Raw genomic sequence first — 23334 nt, 5'->3', positions numbered from 1 at the left:
CGAGCGTGGAGGCCGCGGACGCAGGTCGCGAGGGGGGAGAATCACCCCCGGGCGAGGGGGCGGGTCTGGGAAGGGCCGAGGTCGCCCGGAGTCCCGCGGGAGAGGGGCGGCGACAGCTCGCCGCGCGGCCCCGTGGGGCCGCGCGCCCCTGGAAGCAGCCGGACAGGGACGGAGGACGCGGCGCCCCGAGCTGCGGGCCCCCCCCCCAGCGCGTGCGTGGAGCGGGGGGCACGATCTGCGCTCCCGGCGCCCCAGCCCTGCGCGCCCCCTGCGCGCTCCCCCGCCCCTCGGCGGCGCGGGCACGCGCGCAGCAGAAAGTTAGCGGTGGGGAAGGAGCCGGAGCCGCGGCGGAGCGGGAGCGGGGGCGCTGCGGGCGGAGCGCGGGCGCCGGCGGCTCCGCGCCCCTCGGTCCCCTGCCCGAGGCCGCGGGCAGAGCGGGGGGCCGTGCGGCCGGGCCCCCCACCCCCGGCGCAGCGGGACAGCGGCCGGGGCCGGGGGCGGCGGGGCGGCGGCGCGGCGAGAGGCGGGGGCGGCGGCTGGAACCATGTCCGCGGCGCGCCGGGGGCCGGGAGCCGGGAGCCGCGATGGCCCCGCGGCCCGCACCGCCCCCGCCCGCTGCCGCGCCGCCCCCGCCGCCCCCCGCACCCCCGCCGGGCGCCGCGGCTAAGGGGCCGCCGGCGCGCAAGCTGCTGCTCATGTGCACCCTGTCGCTGTCCGTCACCTGCCTGTGCTACAGCCTGCTGGGCGGCGCGGGCTCCCTGCGCTTCCCGCTGGCGCTGCGGGAGCCGCCCGACAACGCGAGCCGCGCGGGGCCGCCCGCCGCGCCCGGGCCCGACGGCTGGGGGCTGGCGAGCGGCGGCGGGGGCGCCCGGGACGCCTGGCTGCGGACCCCGCCGACCGCCGGCGACACGACCGCGGCGCCGAGCGCGCAGCTGGCGACGGAGGCGCGGGAGCCTGGCGCCCCCAGCGAGGACCTGGCGGGCCGGAGCGCAGCGGACGGGGCCGGCGAGGCGGGCGGCGGCGCCAGCACCCCGGACTACGGGGAGCGGCGGCTGCCCCAGGCGCTGATCATCGGGGTCAAGAAGGGCGGGACCCGCGCGCTGCTGGAGGCGATCCGCGCGCACCCGGACGTGCGCGCCGTGGGCGTGGAGCCGCACTTCTTCGACAGGAACTACGACAAGGGGCTGGACTGGTACAGGTAGGGCCCGGGGCGCGCGCGGGGGCGTCAGGCCACCTGGGAGCCCTTCACTCCGGGGCGAGCGCGGCAGGCGGCGCGCTCCGGCGGCTCGGGCTCCGGGCCCGGGGAGCTGCTTCCCGAACGCGCGCAGCGCCGAGCCTGGGGTCTCCAGCCTCGAGCCCGCGGGGTGTCCCCAAGCCAGGCTCCGGCGGGGCTCTGCGCCGGGGATGGGCAGCCGGGCGGACGGCCGGGCTTGGAGATCCTCGGGAACCCACCGGAGTCGCCCCCGGGCGCGTCTGCGTGGCTGGAATCCAACTTTCAGCGGTCGCGGGTCAGATAACAGCGGCGAGCGGGCTCCGGCCTCCTAGTAGAGCCCGGGGGTGGTCCCCACCTCCAGAACTTTCTGCTCCCCTCGCACTGAGTAGATGCTGGCTCGTTTTTGCCTCCGGAGCATCCCTGTGCACGTGACAGCGGGTGCCCCCCAGGACTGTTGGGGCCCGCAGGGGGGCTCGCGTCCTGCCAGATGTCCCCTCCCTCCTTCCCCACGTCGCCAGCGGGAGGGGAGGCAGAGGGCGCGCGAAGTTAGGCAGGTAAATAAAGTGCGTTAGCCTCGCTGTCTCACGGCTGTGGCATTTCAAACGGCACCGGTGAGGGGGGCCCCCAAACGCAAACCTCCTTGGCTTTTGCCTTTTTTTCCTGCCCCTCTTTCCTCCTGTTTTATGTCTCTCTGGAAAATACATCTGGGTGGCTGGCCCCGTCTCTGCTGCATCTCAGTAATTAATTGCGGTTGTCAAGCCAAACACGGCTTTGTGGGGTAAAGCGATGCTATCGTCTCCGCAGAGCCCACAGGTAAACGGGAGCCGATGCCTGGAAAGTCACCTTCCTGTTGATGAGACGGGCTTTCTAAGTTTAAATTACAGCCTGGAAAGTTTTAACAGTAACTTCAGAAATATATAATAAATGCGTGTATTGTGATTGATTTTTTTTTTTCCCACACTAAAGAATATGCCTTCTGCTTTGAAAGCTCGGGAGAAGTACACTTAGGCATAAACATTCCAACACATTAAACCGAAACAGCAAATGTGTCTGTTCATGTCATGTCTGTTTCAACAGAGAGAACTAATTGCAATATTTTAAGAGGCTTCAAACAGCCCCTTCCTATCAAAACACGAAGCAGCGAGTGCCTAATCTAAGTGGGGAAGCAGCGTGTGCAGCGTCGCAAGCCGCGGCTCCCGCTCTGACTGAAGGGTGCCGGCTGTGAAGGCAGCCAGCAGGTCGCAGGAAGCGCGTGACGCCCGCTCCGCCGACGGTGGGCAGCGTGGGCCCTGTGAGGTCACGGGGGCTTTCCCCCCCAGTCCTGATGTTAAGGCCCTGCGTCTGGCAGGGAGCGTCGCAGGCCCCGTCAGGAGGCGGCCGGGCAGAGCAGGTGTTGCCGGCGTGTGTCGGGGTGGCTTTGCCAAGCTGGCAGCAGACGGGGTGTTTGACTTGGGTACCTCAGAGCCGATGGGGGCCGCGTGGGGGGCGCGAAGGGCAGCAGCCTCGCAGGGCGGCGCGCAGGGGTCCTTTTCCTTTGCCCCTTTCCACCGGGCCTGGGAGAGGAGGCGCAGGGACGCCCTGGCTGTGGGGCTCGGCCGGCACGTTTGGGGCCCGCCGGTCGGCACCGGGCAGCTACTCACAGGGCTGCTGTGCCGGAGAGGAGCACACGCACCGTGTCCCGGTGCCCTGCCCGGCCCTGGAGAAGGAGCTGTCGGGGTGGAGGGAGCTGTTCGCCGCCCACGGGAGCTGTGTGCTGGGGCCACCGGCGTCCCTGCAGGCTGACCAGGGACAGCAGGCTCGGGGGCAGGAAGCGACTGTCGTCAGCGGGGCTCTGAGGCTCCTCTCTCCCCCACCCAGCTCTGCTGCCGAGAAGGGGCCGTGGCCCAGCAGCGCTCCCTCTGGGTGCCGCCCTCGTCTGCAGTGGTGGCATCTGGACGGATGTCACCGTCCACCCGCCCCTCCTGTGCCACGCCTCGCGCCCTGCCCGCCTGGCCTGGCCGGAGACCTGCAGGTTAACCACAGGCTCTGCCCCCGCCCCCCTCTGTTCCTGTCTCTCTTCTGTGCAGCGCGCTTCCCGGCAGCCACCGATTCTGCAGAGGCCACTAGCTCTGCGAACGCCTCTGGTGCTTCCGGCGCGGTGGGGGGCGGGCGGGGAGCAACCGGGCGGCCCCGGGAACCGCTAAGCAGCCCCAGCAGCTCGTGTCCTCCGTCCAGATCCGGGCTCTGCCGGCTCCCGGGCTGCCAATCGGATGTGGTTTAAAAGGCACATTCGAGATTAAAACATGGGCATCAGATCGTCAGGGCGCGATGGACTCAGGGATTAGGACACGCGCGTCACGGCGACAGAGAGCGTGCCGCGGTCCGCGGGCTGATGCAGGCCAACGATTAGCGGGGCGTTTCAGCCCCCCGCGCCTTCCTCCCCACCCCCAAGCCAAAGGGCAAAGTCACGTGTGCCTTTCGGGAGCCGATGCGGGCTGTCCGGGCAGCGTCCTCAGGGAGGGGCCTGCGGCAGGCCCGCCGTGGCAGAGGTCTCCTGGTGACAGGTGGCTGCAGCTCTCGGCTCTCCATGAGGGAACCTCTGGGCTCCAGGGCGGCGGGAAGTGGCCCTCCGTGGTCGTGCGGTGGCTTCACCCCCGGCCGTCCACACGTGTCCCACCGGCCCGGGGAAGACGGGCAGCAGGTGCTCTGGGAGTCGGGTCACGGCACTGCAGGCACGGGGGCAGCACGTGACTGGCACGTGGGCATCGGGGGGCGAGGCGCCCCGGCTTCTGCCCGCGCCCCCCACCGTGGCGGTCCGTGTGAGCGTCACGATGAGGCCGCACGTGAAATCGCAGCGCCCGTCCTCCGTCCTCCGGGAACCTAAGTAGGGGTGGAGACAGCAAACCAAGCCAACACCGCGGCTGTTAGTGCAAAACGCCCTCGCGGCTCCCGCGGTCCCTGCACTGGGCAGGGCCGCGGAGCGGAGCGCGGGAGGCACCTGGCGGTGTCAGGGTGCGGGCTCCGAGGCAGGGGGCCCGGGGGCCCGGGCTCGGCCGCTGCCAGCGTCCCGGGTGCTGCTGCTGCTGGTCAGGCGCTGAGGGCGGTGGGCACACCTGTCGTGGGGTCCGCGGGGGGTGCAGTGGGAGCGAGGGGGAGCGAGCCCCTCCCGAGCATGGGTCTCCCGGTGGCGGAAACAGCAGTGCGGAGGCCTGGGGCGGAAGCACACCCCCCGGGCCCCCGCCGCCTTCCTGGTCTGGAGAGCAGGGTGTGTGCGGCCGACGTGCGCCGGCTCAGCCCCGTCCGCCACCTCCCGGCCGGTGGCTGTGGCTGCATCACTGGTCAGCAGGCTCAGCTTCCGTCTGCTTCTCCGAGAGTCCGTCCTGCCTCGCCGGGCTGTTGGGAGGAACACGCGAAATGAAGAAGTGAGTGCACTTTCTAAACGGAAGCTGGGCATCCCGGAGCCGCGGCCCAGCCCGGCCCGCTCCTGCTGTCCCGCTCCTCACGGCAGCCCAGTCCGCTCTGCTTTCTGTCCCAGCGTCGTGGTGTTGACAGAAACGTTTCTTCGTCGGGCATGCTTTTGGGGAAGGTTTAGCAATGACCGGTGTAGCGACCGTATCTGCTTAACCGTTTACATCGAGGGTCACCGCGGCCCCCAGGGACCACGTAAGGGGGGAGTGGACCAGGCAGGAGAGATGGCGGGGTGCTCTGTCCGGGAGCCACCGCCGCTGGTCCCGCCCGTCCTGCCGGGCGCAGAGGGGATGTGGGGCCACTCCACCTTCCACGCCGTAAGAGAGCGTGGAAGCATCTGGTGTTGCTGTCGGCAGCAGCGTGGCGCGTCTCAGTGCCACGTGGGCCAACGCCGTGAGACCTGCGAAGCCCGTCTGTGGGCCAGATGCGTTTCAGAAAGCGACTGGCGCACCCGTGTCCTCGCAGCTGCCAGAGTGCGCCTTACGTGTGCCGTTCTGGTCCAGATCTGCCCCCTTCCCCCCGGAGCAGGCAACAGCGTGGGGACAGGCAGGAGGAGCTGATGCCGCTTGCCCCAGACGGGGCAGAGGCGTTCGGAATGCAAGGGGCTTGCCCGCCTTGCGTTTCTGCAGAGCTGGAAGCTGTTCGAGAAGACCCCACAACACCCCCGTCTCGGCGCCCGGCCACAGTCGCCGGCGTTCTGCTGCCGTCACGGCGCCAGGTTTTCATCTTTGTGAGCCGCAGCAGGCATTTTCACTCCTAAACCGAGTCAGGCGAGAGGCCGCGGCCTGCGCTGCGTGGGGGATCTCTCGGGCTGCCGGGCAGGCAGTTGCAAACGTTTCGGTTTCGCGAGGCGCTGCTCTCCCCGTGGCAGACCACAGCACCACGTTGTCACGGCCAGTGCCGCATCCCGGCCTTTTCTGCAGCTCAACGAGCTCCTCTAATCATTCTGGGAATTCAATCTGAAATTATAAGTCACCGAGGGAGCGTTTCAGCCCCTCTTGCCATTAATTAAAAGCATGTGGTTGGTTTTTCTTTCTTTTTTTTTTAACACTCAGTAGTTAGCATTGCCTTCCTTTAAAGAAATTTTGTTTACAACCTTTAGGAATGTAAAAGCATGTTTACAGGGAGGCAAAGCAACATGTAAATTAGGTAATTTTTTGTTGTTGTAAATGATAGGAATTGAACTTAAACTACTATTAAAAAGGCAAGTTATTGGCTGATGCAATTAGCACGCGTTGGGGATAATTGGCTTCCGGAAAAGCTGGGCGCAGGGGTCAGATGACGTCACTGGGCCTCTCTCTTGCCTCTTCTGGCTGGGCTTGTCTCTCCCTTGCTTCGTTATCAGGTCATCTCACTGCATTTTAGGCAAAATAGTAAGCAGCGAGCCCAGACACACACACGCTTCATGCTGATCGGTGGTTTGGGAAACAGCCTCCCTTAAGGGCTTCCGTGAGAGTTTCCTGGAGTCACCTCTGTCCCAGGCCGGGTCCTGTGCCCATTTCTGACGTGGCCGATGCCAGCACTCCAGCTGGGCCGGGTGCCGTGTGCCGCTTTGGGTTGGGGTGCTGCGGAGGTAGGAAGCAGGGTCCCTTCCAGCAAAACCACAGGAACAGTTTCCCCTTGGGTTCTGTTGCCGGAGACGGGGGCCGAGTAAACCATGCATTCCCTAAGGGCTCACGGACCCCCTGGGACCGTGCCAGTCCTCCCCGGGGGGGGTGCGTTTTGTCCCAGGAGGAGCAGCGAGGGTTAGTGCAGGAGGTTCGTGCGCGCGTCAGCTTGGTGCTTCATTCGTTTACTTGTGCGATGAGCTTGCACTGATCTTCGCTCCGTGCCGGGGTCAGACATGAATCAGTCGTGGCCCGTGACCTGAGAGCACTCAGGAGCAGAGAAACGGGCAGGTCGCTGGGCACCTTAGCCAGTGACGAAGGCCCCGATGAAGTGGGCTCGCTCCAGGAATGGAAGGATGGCTCGACCTTAGGAAATCTGATAATAATTCTTAATATGGGTAGATGAGAAAGTCCTACGATTTGTTTTATGGATGCTAAAGAGACACCCGATTAAATGAAATACGTATTCCTGACTTACAGAACAAGCCGCTAATAACGTCGGATCATACCCAAAGGCAGCATCTTCGTTAGTGGCGTGACACAGAAAACGTCCCCCTTAAATCTGGGGCAAGACCAGACTGCCCGTGACCATTACTATTATTTACCATTGCTCAGGAATTCATAAATAATGTCATTAGATGTGAAAAAGAGTAAGAACAGAGACGGTAGAATTATGACTGTCTGGCAGTAATTTCATCTCTTTTTGGAAAACCTTAATAGCCAATGACTCTATTAGAAACGATGGGAGGATTCATTAGGTGCTGGTAAGGAAATTACTGAGCAACATCTATGGTTTTCCTACATGCTTACACCAGTGGTTTTGAAAATATAATGAGAGAAAATATTCTACGTATAGAACCAACCAAAGAGACGAAGTAACGAGGAATAAATTTAGCAAAAATTGCAAGGGACCGGTAAGAGCAAAATTTTAATGCTTTGCTCAGGGGCATTGAAAAAACAGGAGTAAACAGAGGCCTCTTTCTCTCGGATAGTGCTTCTCGTCCATCCCTCTGCCCCTGTCCCCCCACACTTTTCGTTGTTCTTTGCGGCTGAACTGAGGGCCGGCGTGTGTGACAGCCTGAAATGTTCACGCGAACATGGCCGGAGCGGTGTTCCTCGCTTACAGGATCCTTCACATCCCACACTGTGTCTGAGGAGAGGACGGTGAGACGTCTGTCGCTCTGGGATTCGTAAACAGCGTTACGAATCCTTTGTGGGGCTGTCAACTGCTCTCTACCCCAAATTTAAGGGTTAGGACTGTGCCCCGGTGTGGAAGAACTGAAGTGGTGTGAATTGATAAATTTAGATTCATTCGTGTTGTTACAAAGCAAAAAAACAAGTCAGGGACAAGTAAGTGATGGTTATTTTTAATGGACCGGTGAGATTAAGAGTTGCATTTAAAAGAGTAACAGTAGCGGCAGTGACAACAGTAACAGTGGAAGTGGCAACAGTAGCCGCGGAAGCGGGAACGGTGGCCACGGAAGTGGCAGCAGTGGTGGCGTGGCCGAGGCCGGATGCTCCCTGTGCCCGGCTCAGCTCCACGGCGCGGATGCGTTCAGCCTTCACGGGAACTCAGCGACACAGGCGTTTCACAGGGGAGGGCACCGATGCTCGGCGGGGAGGTGGGACTCTGGCCGGGAGGTCTGGCCCGCGGTGCTGTGTGTCCTCCCGTTTGTCTCGGACCTCTGTGCCACTGGCGGCCTCGGCTTCCCACCCAGGGGGAGCGAGTCGGACGGGTGGCCTGTCTTCCCCGCCATGCACTCCCTGGGTGCACGTGGGCCCACCCGGCTGCAGGACTGCGCACCGTGGGGTGGCTCTGAGCCCGCTCCTTGGCGGGGCCCCTCCTCCTGGGGCACACGGCCTGCGGGGGGTGCCTCCCCCGCTCCCCGCCATCTCCAGCTCCGCCCTGTGGTGCCGGGCCTGGGCCTCGCTTCTGCTCCGCAGAGCGGCCTTCTCGTGCTTCTGCTCCAGCCTCGCCCTCACCCTCGCTCGCTCCCCAGCCCTGGGGCGCCCCGTGGGCGGGGCCTGGGCCACGTGCTTCCTGCCAGTGCCCAGACAGGCGGCACTTGGCCCCACAGACTGCGGGGCCAGTGAACCAGGCGGGGAAACGGTGCCTACGAGCCGCGCTGTGTTCCAAAACTTCAGAAAAGAAATAGCGCTCCCATTTCTTGGGAAGCCTGGCTGAGAATTGTTCTAAGCTCTCTCACATACTATTTTCGCAAGATTATTTTGGGTGCAAGAAAGAGAAGCCCACTCAGACGAGCCGCGTGGGCTCGGCAGTGTCCCCAGGGCCCCTGCAGCTGCTGGCGCCGTCTCATTCGTTCCTGGCAGGAGCCTCGGGAAGTCCCAGTTCAACAGATGAAGACTGCGAGGCCTCGGACGGGCCGAGTCCGTCCCGGCCGCAGAGGCCCTTGCGAGCCGGGTAGCGCTCGCCTCCTGGTGTCCGGCCTTCGTTGCTGCCAGAGTTTTAGAAGCACCTGGATTATGCCTGGTCGACGGTTGCACTCCGAGGTGCTCGGGATTCTGTCTCTCTAAATGCGTCATCACAATTGCATAATTGCCACTTGGCAGTCAAGCCATTACTCGAGGCCCCGTGTGCCCTGTGTCACTGCTGTGGGTGCAGACACGCCCTTCCCTGTGCCTCCAGGTCAGGCCTTCTGCGGGGGTCAGAGGCTTGGGAGCCCCGGGGCAGAGGCGGTATCAGTGTCATAGGGCGGTTGGGCTGTTGGGAGCTCCGTGGCCTTTCGGAAGAGAAAGCGGCACCTGGAATCGGAAACGTGGGACCCGGGTCCGAGCTCTGGGCCTGAGCGCTTCGTGTGCACGGGGGGCGTTTGGCCTTTGAACCTCTGTTTTCTCATCTGTAGAGTGGAGAAACGGCCTCTCGTAACTGCACCGCGACTTTGCAAGGGCCGAAGGGTGGCGACGTGCGGGGCCCGGCTCGGCCTGCGCGTGTGGGTCGTTGCCAACCCACGCACGTTGCCGCGAGTCCCTCCGGTAATTGGTTTCTGGAATGTCGCACTCCAGGGAGCATCTGAAATACAGGACAAGCGCTGTTATCACAGAGCCAGATTAAGAAGTTTAATTCACAGACACTATCAGGGGCCGCGGCTGTCAGGCCTCAGAGGGCGGATGGCGCGGGGCCCCCAGGGTGCCCAGAGCTGCCCCCGCCCGGCGGCTCTTCTCCGTGACTCGCGCCCACCGTGCGGCGTGCTCCTGCACCGTGTGGCTGCGCAGAGGCTCGAGGGCTCGCCGGCCTTCCAGGGTGGCCCTGCCGTCGACGCGCGGCGGAGGCGACCTGACAACACTCTCGTTTCATTCTCGGTCGGTCGGTCCTGTCTTTCTCTTACTCCCCGGGTCGTCATGTTAATGTCCCGCCCTGGGCTCTCCGACGAGCCTGCCTCGTACCCAGTGGGAGGCAGGATCACGGCCCCTAGCTAGCCGCTTCTGTGGTGGCGGTCCGGCAGCCATCGCCTCTTAGGCAGAAGGCGGGAGTGACCCTCCCACCCGCGCTCGTTCTGTTGCGGGGGATTTTGCCACATGGAGGCGTCTGGGGTTCATTCTGAGCGTCTCTGTGCCCGAGGAGTGGGGCGCCTCGGGGTCTGTCCACTAAAGTAAGTAACACGGGGATGCGCTCAGCCCTGTCCCCTTTTTCCTCCACCTAAAAGTGTCTCCAGGGCGAAGGGCGAAGTAAACCGAGCAGCCGCAGTGTCTGCACGGGACAGGGCGGCTCCGCGGGTCGCAGGGGAGCTCAGAGCGCGCGGCACCGACCTGCTTCCGTGACGGTCGCCCGGTCTCGTTCTCTGGACTTGGCATCTTCTAAACTTTCGCTGCGAGTATCACTCTTGTAGCTTTATTTATTTATTCATTTATATCATGTGGGTGTACTTGCATACATTGATTATTTTACGTGTAAAGTAATGATTTTCTTCAGTATTTTAATGACATCATTACTACAAACTATGAGGTGGACATGTGCGTACATGCTCGCCTGTGTGTAAATGTATCTATTTGTCCATCCGCCCACCCATCTGTCCATCCATCTCATCGCTCACCGTCATCCATCCAATCACCCGGCCACCCACCCACCCGTCCACCCATCCATTCATCCTGCCAACCCCATCCGTCTATCTGTCCATCATCCGTCCATCCATCCATCCATCCATCATCCACCCATCCACCCATCCATCCGTCCATCGGTCCATCCATCGATCCGTGTGTCAGTCTGGCCCCGCCCTCCCCACTCCCTCCAGGGCAGCCCGTGCTCAGCCATCTTGCCCTCAGCGTGGCCTTTTTCCACACCACTCGGGCCCGGCTCGTCCGCGCCTGGTCCCAGGGGCTGCGCCTGGCGGGAGGCGCCGGCGGACGGTGCTGCCGTTGATGTTCGCCTGCGCCTGTGGCTGCTCCCGCCCCACCCGGGTTTCCGGCGTCCTAATTTCCTGGTTCTTCACCTCCCCATTCTGACGGGAGGATCTCGTTTCTGTCCGGTGCCACAAAAGGACCTTGCCGTTGCCGCGGCCAATTTAAAAGCCGTTGACGCCCAGCCACCCCTGTCCTTTGGGTTTGCTGGCCCGGAGGGGCGGGTCTGTGGCAGGCTGGGCCCAGAGCCAGGCTTTCCCTGAGATGTGAGGCGTGGGCGGCTCCCTGCACCCCGGGCGTCCTGTGTGCTCGCCCCTTTGCAGAGGGCTCCCTTTCAGTAAACGACAAACGGGCATCGCAACAGATGCTCAGGGCGCGTGTACCGCACGCGCTCTCCAGGGCCGTCGGTGGCTCCTTTTCCCTATGCACTTCTTAGCCGGTTTCTTCATTTGGGTTCGGAGGGTGGTGCCCGGTGGCCTCGACCCCTGCCTCCCTCTCTGCCTGTCTGGACGTGGAGGAACGATGGACGTATCACATCATCGTGCATATACGCCGAGACATTTGCTATCAGGAAATAGTATCGTAGCACGGCGGCCAGGTAGTGAGTGGGGTCAGCGCACGTTTCAAATCTGAGGACCGCGCAGCGATTTCAACCAGCCAGCCCGTGACCTCACCAGGCGCATCGACCTCCTTGCTTAGAAGAAAACGGTGAGTTGGAACGTGCTGGTTCTCAGCCGCCGGTGACCGCTGCAGTCTCGGCCTGGTGCTCCTAGGTTTTCCCGAGTCTCTTTCCTGTTTCTTTGCTCTCGTCCGCCAGAGGAGGAGCAAGGAGGGACGCGCCTGATGTGTTAGGGCGCGCCTAGAGGGGGCCGCCCCGGAGGCGGGAGACCGGGCTTTCGCCGTGGGGCTCTTGCAGCCTGCAGTGTGCGGGTCAAACCCAGAAATCGGAGGGAGCGCTGAGCCACGCCCGAAGCGCGGGCCGAGTGTGCCGTGCCTCTGGGAAGTCCTGCGTGGGGCCGGCCTGGGCAGGGTGGGAGGCCTCATGGGTCTTCCGTTTTCGGAGTCTGCTGCCTGGGAGGCGGTGGGCCGCTTTCTTCAGCCCCGTCCCTTGTGGTTGCCCCTGGGTGCCAGCCCAGTTTTATCAGCCCAACGGCAGCAGGAGGGGCGTGCTGTCTTTGTCCCAGAGGCCTCCGCTGAGGTGGCATCGGAGCACCAGTCCTTATGGCCAGAGGGGGCGTGGGGCCCGAGCACTGGCCCCCGGAGCCGGAGCCGGAGCCGCGGCGAGCGTCAGTCCCCGGGGCACAGAGGACGCACGGCGCTGTTTGCCCCACGCACGGTCAGGACGTGAGTCTCACCGAGGGAACGGGGCTGGAGCCAAAGCGGCAGATGCCAGTTTCAGACGCGTCTGTTCCGATGCCATCTCTCCCCGGAGCAGGGTGCACAGGGCACGAGGAGCCTAGCTCTGGCTCGCATTGGGGTCGGGCGGTGCGGGCTGGCTCCCTCTCTCCACCACAGGAGGCACGGGGCGGCTCACACACCCCTCTGCCTCCCTGCCGGAGAGCCGCAGCCTCAGCTCAGAAGGGAGGGCAATCGAGAAGTGGAGATGCACTAAATCCTAAAACGCACCCCAGGGGACCTGCCCCCCAGCAATCGTAATTGTCTGTCTGCTCCACCGTGCCTGAGCGCCCCCACCCCCAGCCGCCCGGGGGCGGGGAGGCAGCTCCCCGCTGGGGGGAGGGGGAGCGAGCTGCCTCCCCCTCAGCGGCACAGCAGGCGGCCGGCCCCTGTTCCCCCAGCCTCTTCCTCTGAGCTCAGGCCTGTGAGGGGCTTACGTGCGATTCCAGTCGTTGAGCTTTTGGAAGACATTTATGGAAATAAATTCACATTTGGGGGAAAATTTTTTTTTCAGCAAGTCTGGTGTCCTGGCATTTAAGAGTCGGTCCCTTGTGTGTTTGGGGAGTTCTCATCAGCACACAGCAGTGTTGTGTGTGTGTGTGTGTGCGTGTACGAGAGGAAATTGCGTCATGGAGCTTCTTTCTGAAGGTCCCTCAGCAGGGATTCCTTGGACACCTGCGGACTTGGGGTCACTTGTTAGGTCCAGGCCACTTTCTCCCGTCACATGTAAGCTCTGGCGGCCCCAGCAGCCTCCACCCTGACTCCGCCCCGGTGGTGGGTCCCTCCCAGTCCTCTGTGGGGTGGTGCTCCAGCTCCTCCTCACGGTGGTGCCTCTGCAGGCGGGCTGCTGCTGTCAGGGGCCCAGGGGCCGGTGTGTGACAGGCCTTCCTGTTGGTCAGGGTCTGTCAGGTTCGGACAGCGGAGCGCTCGATTCCAGAGAATTCTCCAGGCCCTGCGCCTTGAGATTCTGAGGGCTTCTTCAAGTCGCCTGCTGCCGGGGTCCTGACGCCTCTGCGGCCGAGACGGGGCTTTGCCCAGAGACGTCACGGCCACGTCCTTCTCCCCGACGAAGACCCCTCCCCCCCGGGAGACAGGGGCCTCTGGCTAAGGCCTCGTGAGCAGTGCTTTCATTAACGCTGCAGTAATGGTGTCACTCCCTCGTGACAGAGCCTCGTGACAGAGGCAGGGGTGCTCCTGACGTGGAGGAGCTGGTGTCCCCCAGCCAGCTGCAAGTCCCGCCCTGCCGCTGCCTGCCTCACCACACCTCGGGCCACACCCATGGGGTGTCCTGCCCTGGTGACAGACACCCGCCCTCCTGGGCTTTGCCCTGCTTTGCACTTGTAAGGGACATTACGGTGACGGTGGATGCGGTCACACCTCCGAGGACATCTGCAGGCGCTGTCTCCCCAAACGGCAGCCCTCGCGACAGCCCCACGAGACGCAGACCTCCTCGTTTCCGCCGTTCAGCGCGTTTTCATGTCCTGTGGTCAGAAGCACACCACGCGAGGTCCCCACGTCGGCCGGTGTGCGGGGCACCCCTCCGCAGTGGTGGACGCGGCCCCCAGGGCTGTGCACCTTCCGAACCTGAAACTCGACTATCCCGAGCAGCAAACCAGAAACCTCTCCCCACGACCCCGAGAGAGAGGCCGTCCTCGCCCCGCCTGGCGCACGGGGACTCCGAGGGGGGGACGCCCGGAGCGCCTCCCCGGCCCCGCCGGGCCTCGTCGGCAGCCCGGAGCCTCACGATCACACTCCGTGTCTCGGTCTTGGATGTCCTGGATGTTCTAACTGCCCAGCTCTCGGGGCGGCGGGGACCCAGGACACGGGGGGACTTCACTTAAATTAACTTCATTTAAGCAACACGTATTCAGTGGGGACAACTGGAAAATACCCAGAGTATAAAAATCTTATCGCCCGAACATCATCATTATTGATACTTCAGCGTTTATTCTCTCATGGTTTTTTCAATAACTTATAAAGTATAGATAAATCATTTTCTTTCAAAAATGTTTATTTTTAAAAATAACCTTTTTTTTACCTGAAAGTATATCACCAATATCTTCCCATGTTAAACATACGATATGACTTTAACATTTGTGTGCGTGTGAAATGCGGACAGCGGGCGCCCCCAGAAAGCGCGAGCGCGACCACTGCCGAATCGCAGGGGAAGGACGAAGCGAAAGGAGTTCCGCTCACGACAGCAGCGGCAGCGCCACGAGCAACATGACAGCCTCGCAGGGCGCCGCACCGGCATCTTCATAACGCCGGGATGGCAGAGTCCTTGCAAGTCAAGATTTTTAAAAATGACAACCCGGGATCCATAAAGGGACAGCTTGACAGATCCGCACACAGAAAATGTGAAACTCACGCACGGCAGGGAGGGAGCGACCACCAGAATGTCCGCCTGCGAGGCGGCTGCGGCGCCGCCCTCGCCCAGAGGCCAGACGCCCGCCCGCCATGGCCGTCGCCCCCGGCGCTCTCCTCGGGCTCCCCCCGAGGCCGGCAGGTGGCCGCCTTCTGCTCCCTGTGCTGCCTCGGCGTTTTCCCTGTGTGCGTGTGCGTCCCGACCCCCACCGCACCAGGGCCCACCCCAGGGACCCGTCTCACCCCATCACCTCTTGAGAGACGCCATGTGCAAGCCCGTCACCTTCCGAGGTCCTGGGGTCGCAACCTCGACACCTGGATCTGGGTCATAGTCCAGCTGTGACACGGAGCGAAGGGCAGGTGAGGGGCCCGGAGGGCACCCGCAGGCCCAGGTGAGGGTCCCGGAGGGCGCCCGCAGGTGCAGGTGAGGGGCCCAGAGCGCCCGCGGGCCCAGGTGAGGGCCGAGTCCCTGTCCCCGAGGACGGCACCGCTGCTGTCTCGCCCGCCCGAAGCTGCCGGGCGCGGGTCTCCCCACCCCCGGCCGGGCCGGTCTCTGCTCAACTTCGTTAAAAGATGCAGCCGAAGTTTAATTCTTCGAGGCCAATCTTGGGAAAGAAAACTTTCTTGTACGAGTAATCTGAGCCGGTGTTAGAAAAGACGGTAACAAATCAACGAAAGTGGAAGGCGGGACGGTCCCCCGTCCACTGCCCACCCCCGCCTCCCGCCCCGCCACCCCCTTCCAGACGGAGCTGCCACTCACATGCTCCTGCCCGCCCCTGCACCGCGGAACCGCTTGCCGCTGAGCCCCGTCGTTTTGCATCCTCTCAGACGCAGGCCGGACCCTGCGGGGGGCCCTGTTCTGACCCGCTTCTCAGCGGAGCCAACCCCAGCTCAGAGACGCCGGGCCCGGGCTGGGGCCACAGAGCTGCTGCCCTCAGAGCCCGCCTGCCCGGTGGACTCCAGCCTTCGCGGTGACAGGCTAGGCGTGCGAGGACACCCTCGTGCTCCCGGACGGCCGCGTCTGTAGGGGAAGCACAGGGAGCTCGCACTTTTTACAGCTGGGTGCCTAGATCTGTCGTGACAGCGGTCAGGACGCTGTCTCAGTCCTGGGTCTTGGGACGGACCCCGCGCCGCCTCTAAGGAAGGACGTAGATTTAGCGAAACTCGGCCCCTTCTGAGCCCCAGGCCCGGAGTGGCTTCGGCAGAAGCTTTCAATGACAGGCGGAGCTGCGCACATCCCGGGAGAGGCAGGCGGGGGCTTCACTGGGAGGCGGGTCCCACTGAGGGCGTAGCAGCACGACGAGGGGCTGTTTCCTGTGCTCCTTCCTCTTCTGTGTGAGGGGGCGCGGTGAACACCCCCTTCTCTCTTTGAGCTGCGGCAGAATCGTTTTTCTGTGAGACGTGGGCATTCACGCCTCCTTTTTTAACTTTCTCAGGTGAATTTAAGTGGAGTGACAGATGGCTTCGGCGCTAAAGCGGGATCCGGTTTCCGAGGTGGCGGCTGGTGGCGGGTGAGGGAGGCCCTCTGTGCATCGGGGCAGCGAAGCCGGACTCCTGCCCACACCCTGCCCGGGGGCTCTGCAGGCAGGAGGCTGCCCTGCTCCCCGAGACGTCCCGCCTGGCCCCCACTGGCATCTGTGTCACTCAGAGACCACGTCCCGAGGTGGGGATACGCGAGTGACAGGGCAGAGGGCCTCGGAGGCCTCCCGCCCCGCTGCGAGGAGGAAGAGGCCAGGGGGCTGCGGGCACGGTCACACCGCATGGGGTCACCGGTGTCAGGGAGGGTCGCGCGCCGTGCGGCAATGGCGGCTTCAACATCCCAGACGAGCGTTTCCGTGCCGTGCCCCGTGCCCCGTGCCCCGTGCCCCGTGCCCCGTGCCTCGTGCCCCGTGCCCTGTGCCCCGTGCCTGTGCCCCGTGCCCCGTGCCCCGTGTCTGTGCCCCGTGCCCCGTGCCCCGTGCCTAGTGCCCCGTGCCCTGTGCCCCGTGCCCCATGTCTGTGCCCCGTGCCCCGTGCCCCGTGCCCCGTGCCCCGTGTCTGTGCCCCGTGCCCCGTGCCCCGTGTCTGTGCCCCGTGCCCCGTGCCCCGTGTCTGTGCCCCGTGCCCTGTGCCCCGTGCCCCATGTCCGTGCCCCGTGCCCCGTGTCTGTGCCCCGTGCCCCGTGCCCCGTGCCCCGTGCCCAGTGCCCCGTGCCCTGTGCCCCATGTCTGTGCCCCGTGCCCCGTGCGCCATGCCCCGTGCCCCGTGCCCCATGCCCCGCGCCCCGTGCCCTGTGCCCCACGTCTGTGCCGGGGGCAGCCATGCGGGGCGCTTCTGCTGCCCCCCGGCCCGTGTCGTCCCGTGGCAGTGGCTCCGGGGTGAGGCTGTCCGCTTCGCTGGCCGGCAGCGAAAGGGGCAGGTCTCGGTTTTGTCAGACACGTGCCCAGCTGGGACGGCACTGTGTTTCCCGGCCTGCCTCACGTGTGACGTGGCTGACGGCGTTAAGGTTGGGCCAGCGGGCTTGGCGGCAGAGGCCGGTGCTGACGGCGAGGGCACGTCCGTGGCGCAGAGCGGGTTGGCCGGTGCTGGCGATGCTTCCGGGCCTGTCCCCCGGGGGAGAGGCGAGTCGGAGGGAGGGGAGCAGAGCCGCGATGAGGAGGAGTCACTCATGTGCGTGAAGACACAAGTTCACCCGGTGCCTTGGTAGGTGGTGGTTTTTAGTACCAGCTCTGCCCCTCATCCACGTGTGTTTCTTTTCCGACATTCTCATTGGATTCCATTAAAAAGCAGCTATGTTTATCTAACATTGGGTGATCATTTTATCACTGTCTGTCTCCAGTACTTTGCAAGAGGCAGAGGAATAGACGGACAAATCGCAGGACCTGGAAATGTGGCAGGAACTTGACCGCATGCTCTCTGAATACCTCGCGTGACCCGCGAGGGCACCTGGCTCGGCCGAGGTTTCTCGGCGGCATCCGGAAGCAGGGGCGTGTCCCTCGCCTGGGGTTCGCGTCTCCTATTTCCCGAGTGTGACCGTGCGTGCGGAGGCGTCTCCTCTCTGCCCGTCGGCGTTGGCCCAGCCGTCTCCTGCTGCTCGTGTGTCGGCGGCGGCGTCGCCATGTCCGCGTGGCGGGCACCGCCTTCCAACGCGGCCGAACCCCTGAACCCCGCACCGAACAGGCACCCCGAGCTGCGTTGCCTGCCCACGGCGTCTGAGCTCTTTTAGGTCACATCCAGACCTGAGAAGGGTTTGGGGACCGAGGGAGCGGGGTGCCCTGGCTTGGCGCAGAGCAGTTTCTCCGGGCACCGCTGGGGTGACGTGCAGACTGGACAGTCTTGAGGGCTGTGCTTCCAGACCCCCCTCCAGCCCCCCGCCGGTCACTCCGTGCTCCCAGCGGGAGGTCGCACCATGGCCGTCTGCTCCAGGCTGCAGGAGGTCGGGTCCTCGGCCACTCCGCTCACTTGTCACGTGTTAAAAGGATGGCTTGCCGAGTTCTTGGGCATTTTAAAATTTAATGACCTCCGAAGGACACTCGGCGGCTGAGACCCGCAGCCATGCGGAAGCGTTCCCAGGGTTTGCGCTGCTGCGTTCTAAAGACGGGCTTTCCTTCCGTGCCTTGCAGGAGAGCAGGTGTTTTGGCGCTTTGTTTAGCTTTCACTCTTCCCCTCGCTTTCCTCCCCCCCTCCCCCCCTCCCTGCCTCCTAGAACCAACCGTCGCTTGTGTCCGCAGTGATGCCGTGACACAGGACACTGTTCATTCAGAACGGCCGCCGCTGGCTCCCACGTGCCCCGTTTTGCGGGACGTGCCGCCTGCCCCAGGACGTTGCTTCGCACTGTCTCCGAGAGGCGGCTTTCCGCAGGCGAGTGGCAGAGGTCCGAATGGTTGCCGTTCGTCATTCGTCCTCGTCACCGCCAATGCCCTCCCCGGAGCCACCGGAAGGTCGTGCTGACCACAGCCGCACTTGGAGATCAGGCCTGGTTTTCTCCCGGTGGCTAACACAGTCACTGCTGGTTGCAGGACGTTAGGAAGACGCCGGAAGCTCCCGGAGAGCCTGGCGATCCCCTTGGCCTCCCGTCCGGAGGATGTTCGTGCATCTGTGTTCGAAAGTTGGTGTTACCTCAAGCTTAGGCTTAGACTCTGTGATTTTTAACCTGTTTTTTTCTACCTAAGCGTAGACCGTTGACATGTTACCACGCTACTGAGTATTCTGTCACCACGGTGGCTTTTAACTTATTTTTCACTGTTCCTGCACTAAGAAATCCGTTTTATGAAATGACCCAGTGTACGCACACACGCATCCAAGAAGTTTCTCGAACGCATGCTCGCACACACGCTCTGTGCGATGCACCCTCCATTCTCCTGTTTGAAACCCTGGTCGTAGTTCACAAAGACTGGTTCCATGACTCATCAACGATCTGTGACCCACAGTTTGAAACCTGTTCCTTTACTCGTGGACTTTATCAGCCGTGGAGGGCTCGCTGTGGATGGCCGTGATACAGTGATCTGACGTCACACGGCTGGACGCTTACCCTGCATTCGCTGTGTCCTGACTGTGAATGGATTGCAGTGAACAAGGGTGTGCAGAAACACACATGCACACGTAAACACACAGCACCACATACACATACGCACAGCATACATGTGTGCGCACACACACACACAGACCCCACGCACACACACACGTCTAGGTTAATTCCAGGGACGCTTGGACATATAATTATTGGGTCAGAGCTGAGCGGTGAGCATGACTTTAAGGCTTTGCACACGCTGCCAAATCCCTTCCAGGAAGCTTATGTAAATATTTACACGCTCGCCGGCTGTGTCCGGGGATGCCCGGCCTTCCCTTCGCGACCTCACATGTAAAGGCCACATTTTCTGAGTGACAGCATCGCCGTCGCAGGTGACATCGGCACTGCCACTTGACAGTGGGGGGCGGAGGTTTCCGGCGGGCGGCCGGCCGGCCGTGACCAAGCCTGCTGTTGCGTCCAGGTCAGGCCTGGCACGTCCCTCGCCACGCGCTCTGCGGCTGATGTTTCTCTTGCTCACGGCGCCACCAGAGAGATGCACGTCGAACCCTGCACGGCGCTCGTGAGCTGGCGCTTCCGCTGGCGAGGCCCCGTGACCACGCGTTGTGGTTTCCGGGGCAGACCGTGCGTCGGGCGCGCACGCTCCCCACGGGTCCGCTCGTGATCGCAGTCGGCGTCCCCCGCTCTGCGCCGCGTCCATGGCGGCACCGCGCTCAGTCTGCAGAGAGCCCAGCGGTGCAGCGCAGGGCACAGGTGCGCGCTGCACCACCCGTGACGGCGACACACCGCCCCCCCCCCCCGCAGTGTACGCTGGGCGCTGTGGCCCGTCCACAGAAGGGACACGACGTGGCGTCTGAAGGCACAGCGGCCCGCAGGGCGGGGCACGGCGCAGCGGCTCCCCGTTCCCCGTTCCCCGCTCCCCGCTCCCCGCGACTTCCCTTTGCAAACGCCGTGACGAGCAGGAAGACAGTGTGCAAGGTGTTTCCGAGGAGCGACTGTCGAGGGGCACCGCTTGACCGAAGCCGCTGCGTGACGGTGCGGCTGAGTTCTTCCGGGAACCGCATGGGCTCTGGGAGGGGGTGGACGCCCCCCATTGCCCGCCCCCTCCCCCGGGGCCATCGGGGGCCACCTGCTGCGCTCGGTCCGGTCACAGCGAGGCTTCTCGGAGCCGACGGGTCAGCAGTGCCCCTCGGGGCGGGAAGGACGTCGCCTCCTCGGGCTGCTGGCCCTGCACGTGCTTCGTGGACGCGCGAGGCTGGGGGACCGTGCGGCACAGGAACAGGGGCGCCGCGCCGGGCTGGGCGGGCGGAGAGGAGGCGTGGCCCAGCGTGGGGGCCCCAGACACGGGCGGCGTCCGCCCCGCCAGCCACGACCCTCCTCCCCTCTGACTGGGCGCCCACAGGCTTGTACTCAGGTTGGGGACCCACCCTGGCCCAGGCTCAGACCCCGGGACGCCCAGCCCCGGCCCTGCGGCCCTGGGCTGACCGCTGGTCTTCCACGAGCTGTGTCTCGATCATGCGCTGTGGCCGCTGTCGCACCACGGGGCTGTTGGTCGGGTTCGAGGAGGCGAATCATGTGCGGCCCCCGCCTAGTGGCCACCCTGGGTGGGTACCCGCCAGTGGCTGTGCATCATGATGACGATGCCCCGGGAAGAGAGGCCCCCACTGTGTGGTTTCCGTGGGAACCGAGGGAGGTACCCCGGCCGGGCAGGGCCCGGAGGCCGGGTGCTGGTGCCTGGGGAGGGGAGGGCCCGCGGCGGAGGGTCCGTGCGCACCGCGGGGCCAGAGGGGTCCGCGGCGTCCCCTCCGTGTGCCCTCGTCTCTCAGCGGCGACAGCCGGGGGCGCTCGGGTGGTGCCGTCCTGCGGGTTCCTGCTGGCCGTGAGGGAAGGCCGGGCGGGGCAGCTCAGCGGGGATGCGAGGAGAGGCAGGACGTCCCGGGCCGTCCCGGGACAGGAGCGACCCCAGCCGCCTGCCGACGAGGAAGCCCCGCAGCGTCCTGCGTCGGGCACGGCCGCACACGTGTGCATGGCACCCAGCCTGGCTCCCGGCCGCACGGACACCGCGTCCTTCCCACCGCGGGCACGGGGGACGCGGGGTCGGGCTCCAGCCTTGCAACCGGACTTGTCCCCTCAGCTCTGAGGAAGTGTCGCTGGGCTTAAGCACGCCCCCTGGGCGGGTGGGGGGCGGCGTGTCGGGGTCGGTGGGGGGCACCTGGGGCGGCAGCCCCCAGGACGGACTTGGGGTTCGCGGGGGGAAGCCACGCGTGTGACACACGGAGCCTCCCGCGCGCACCTTCCTCCCCCCCGCGCGGCCGTGGGTACTTCTCCTCCCTGAGTCATTACATCTTGCACTTCAGCGGAATTTTATTGCTTCGGGACCGGGGAGTCTCGTGTGGAACATTTTTCACCGCATACGGCATAGTGCACAGAGGTAATTTCTTCCCCACGATTTTGGCTTGAAGTGGTTTTGAGTGAGTCGAGCAGGGTGGGGGTGTGGACCGGGACGAGCTCGTGGGGCCGCGTCCTGGCGTGGAGCGGGCGCCCTCGGCCCACCCTGCGTCCAGCGTGACGGCCAGCCCCCGGCGCGGCTCTCCACCGGGCTCCATCCGCGGCGCTCTCTCGTTTCAGCAGAGAAAGGTGTTGGATGCCGTGGTCTGTTTGAGTCCCTTCCAGGCCGCAGTGGAAGTTTCACGTTGCGGCCGTTTCCCGCTAACGGGGGTGGTTATTCCTGGAGTGCAGGTCCCCGGCCGTGCGGTTCGGCAGGGCCGTCTCGGCACCGGCCGCCCGCGTCCGGCTCTGCCTCCGACTGCCGTCTGTCCCGCCGTCCCGCCGGGCTCTGGCGCGTGCGCATTTCTCTCCTGTTGCTGCTTGGAGCCCAGACAGTGCGGAATTTGGCAGGATCGCGGCTCCTCGGCCCGTTTCCTGCCGGGTCCCTTCCGTCCTCGCCCTCCCTGCCTGGGGTGGGGTCTCAGACCCGACTTCGGGCTCCACGATCTGCAGTGGGGACTCGCAGAACCCCGAAAAGCTGTTCTGCTCAGCACCGTGGATTCGAGCCGAAGGACCCACGATGACACCAGCCAAGGACAGGCGCGTGGGGCTGAGGAGCGGGCAGGCCCGGGGAGCCGCACGGGTCGCACTGCCCTCCCAGCAGCCGTGGGCAGGCGGAGGCTCACGGGCCGTGTGCCCCGGGGTCGCACGGGCCGGTCGTGCAGGCTCCGAGGGCCTGTGCGAGTGGCCTTGGCCATGCAGTCTCCGGGACCCTCCTCCCTCCTCGGTGCAGCCGGTATGGCATGGCCCAGGGCCCAGACCAGACCAGCTCTTCATGGCACGGCGCACGGTCGGCTCACACTGGTCAGCACGGTCCCGTGTGTCAGGCCGGGAGAGAGACGCTCGGCAGGTGGGCTCTTCCCAGGGCAGAGGGCACCTCCCAGGTCAGGGTCAGGGGTCAGTCCTTTCCCCGGCTGCCGAGGGACCCCTTTAATGCGCCTGCCACCCCAACGCCCACCTGAGGTTGGGCGCATGAGCAGCGGGAGGACAGAGATGCCTCCTGACGCGGCGAGCAGCCCCGGACACGGCCCGGGCTGGCGGGCGCGTCTCTCTCGCTTTGCTGTGCGTGGGCGGCTGCCAGACCCCACGCAGGAAGGAGACCCCTTCCAGCGTGGGCAATGTCGCGTCGTGTCCACTGGCCTCCGAGTCATCGCAGACCCCGGGGGAGACTGGGGGTCCAGTCCCAGCTGCGGACCAGGCTTCTCGTTTGGGAACCTTTCGTCTCAAGTCATACATGTGGCCCCTCCCCTCCTCTCTCTGCCCCTCATGTCCCCGCCCCGGCATTTGGAGAGCTTGCAAGCAGGTCGGACGTCAAGGAGGCCGTGTGCTCACACCTTGGTCAAGGGGGGACCAGTGGCCAGACGCAGAGCCACAGTTAGTGGTTCTGGTGGTGGCTGTCCTCCTGTTGGGGGGCAGGTCTCTTCAGTCCCGTGGTGGCTGCCTTAAACCATGCTAGGTGAAGGGGTGAATGGAACAGTGATGGCCCCTCGCGGGAAGCGCCTCCCCTGCCAACGCCCGGGAGGGCGCCAAGCCACGCCTTTGATGGACTAGGAAGCAGGCTCAGAGAGGCGGGCGCTGGCTCCAGGGCCAGAGCCGGGGGGTCACACGTCCCCTGCCCCACGTGCATAATTGCCTAGAGGAAGGGGCTTTCTCCTCTCCCCATTGTTTACCCTTAAATCTCTCCGTCTGCGAGGAGCCACGGGAAGAAGGCGTGCGTGACATAGTCGGAGAGCGTGGGGAGAGTTCCTCGGCGCAGGGCCTGTTGTGAACGTCGCGTCCGTCTGGAACCTGTCGCTCTCGCATTTTTGATTGTGTTGCGTTGTGTGCGTGTTCGTGTGTGCACTTTACGTTTGCGGGAAGTGTCTGACTCGGAGAGATTTCTGTTTTTGAATCATCTA

General features: G+C 64.3%; 1 protein-coding gene across 1 annotated transcript in view; it reads left to right on the top strand.

The window, feature by feature from the left end:
* The first annotated feature begins 584 nt into the window (after window positions 1-584).
* HS3ST4 (heparan sulfate-glucosamine 3-sulfotransferase 4) overlaps window positions 585-23334 on the top strand; it is a 126276-nt gene continuing 103526 nt past the window's right edge. Inside the window, exon 1 of the mRNA XM_036225815.1 lies at window positions 585-1198. Within this exon, the coding sequence (XP_036081708.1) occupies window positions 585-1198 (614 nt within the window). The remainder of the gene's footprint in view (window positions 1199-23334) is intronic.

This window comes from Rousettus aegyptiacus, unplaced genomic scaffold, assembly GCF_014176215.1.
Source record: "Rousettus aegyptiacus isolate mRouAeg1 unplaced genomic scaffold, mRouAeg1.p scaffold_m13_p_8, whole genome shotgun sequence".
Taxonomy (NCBI): Eukaryota; Metazoa; Chordata; class Mammalia; order Chiroptera; family Pteropodidae; genus Rousettus; species Rousettus aegyptiacus.
This window is presented reverse-complemented; position numbering and strand designations above follow the sequence as displayed.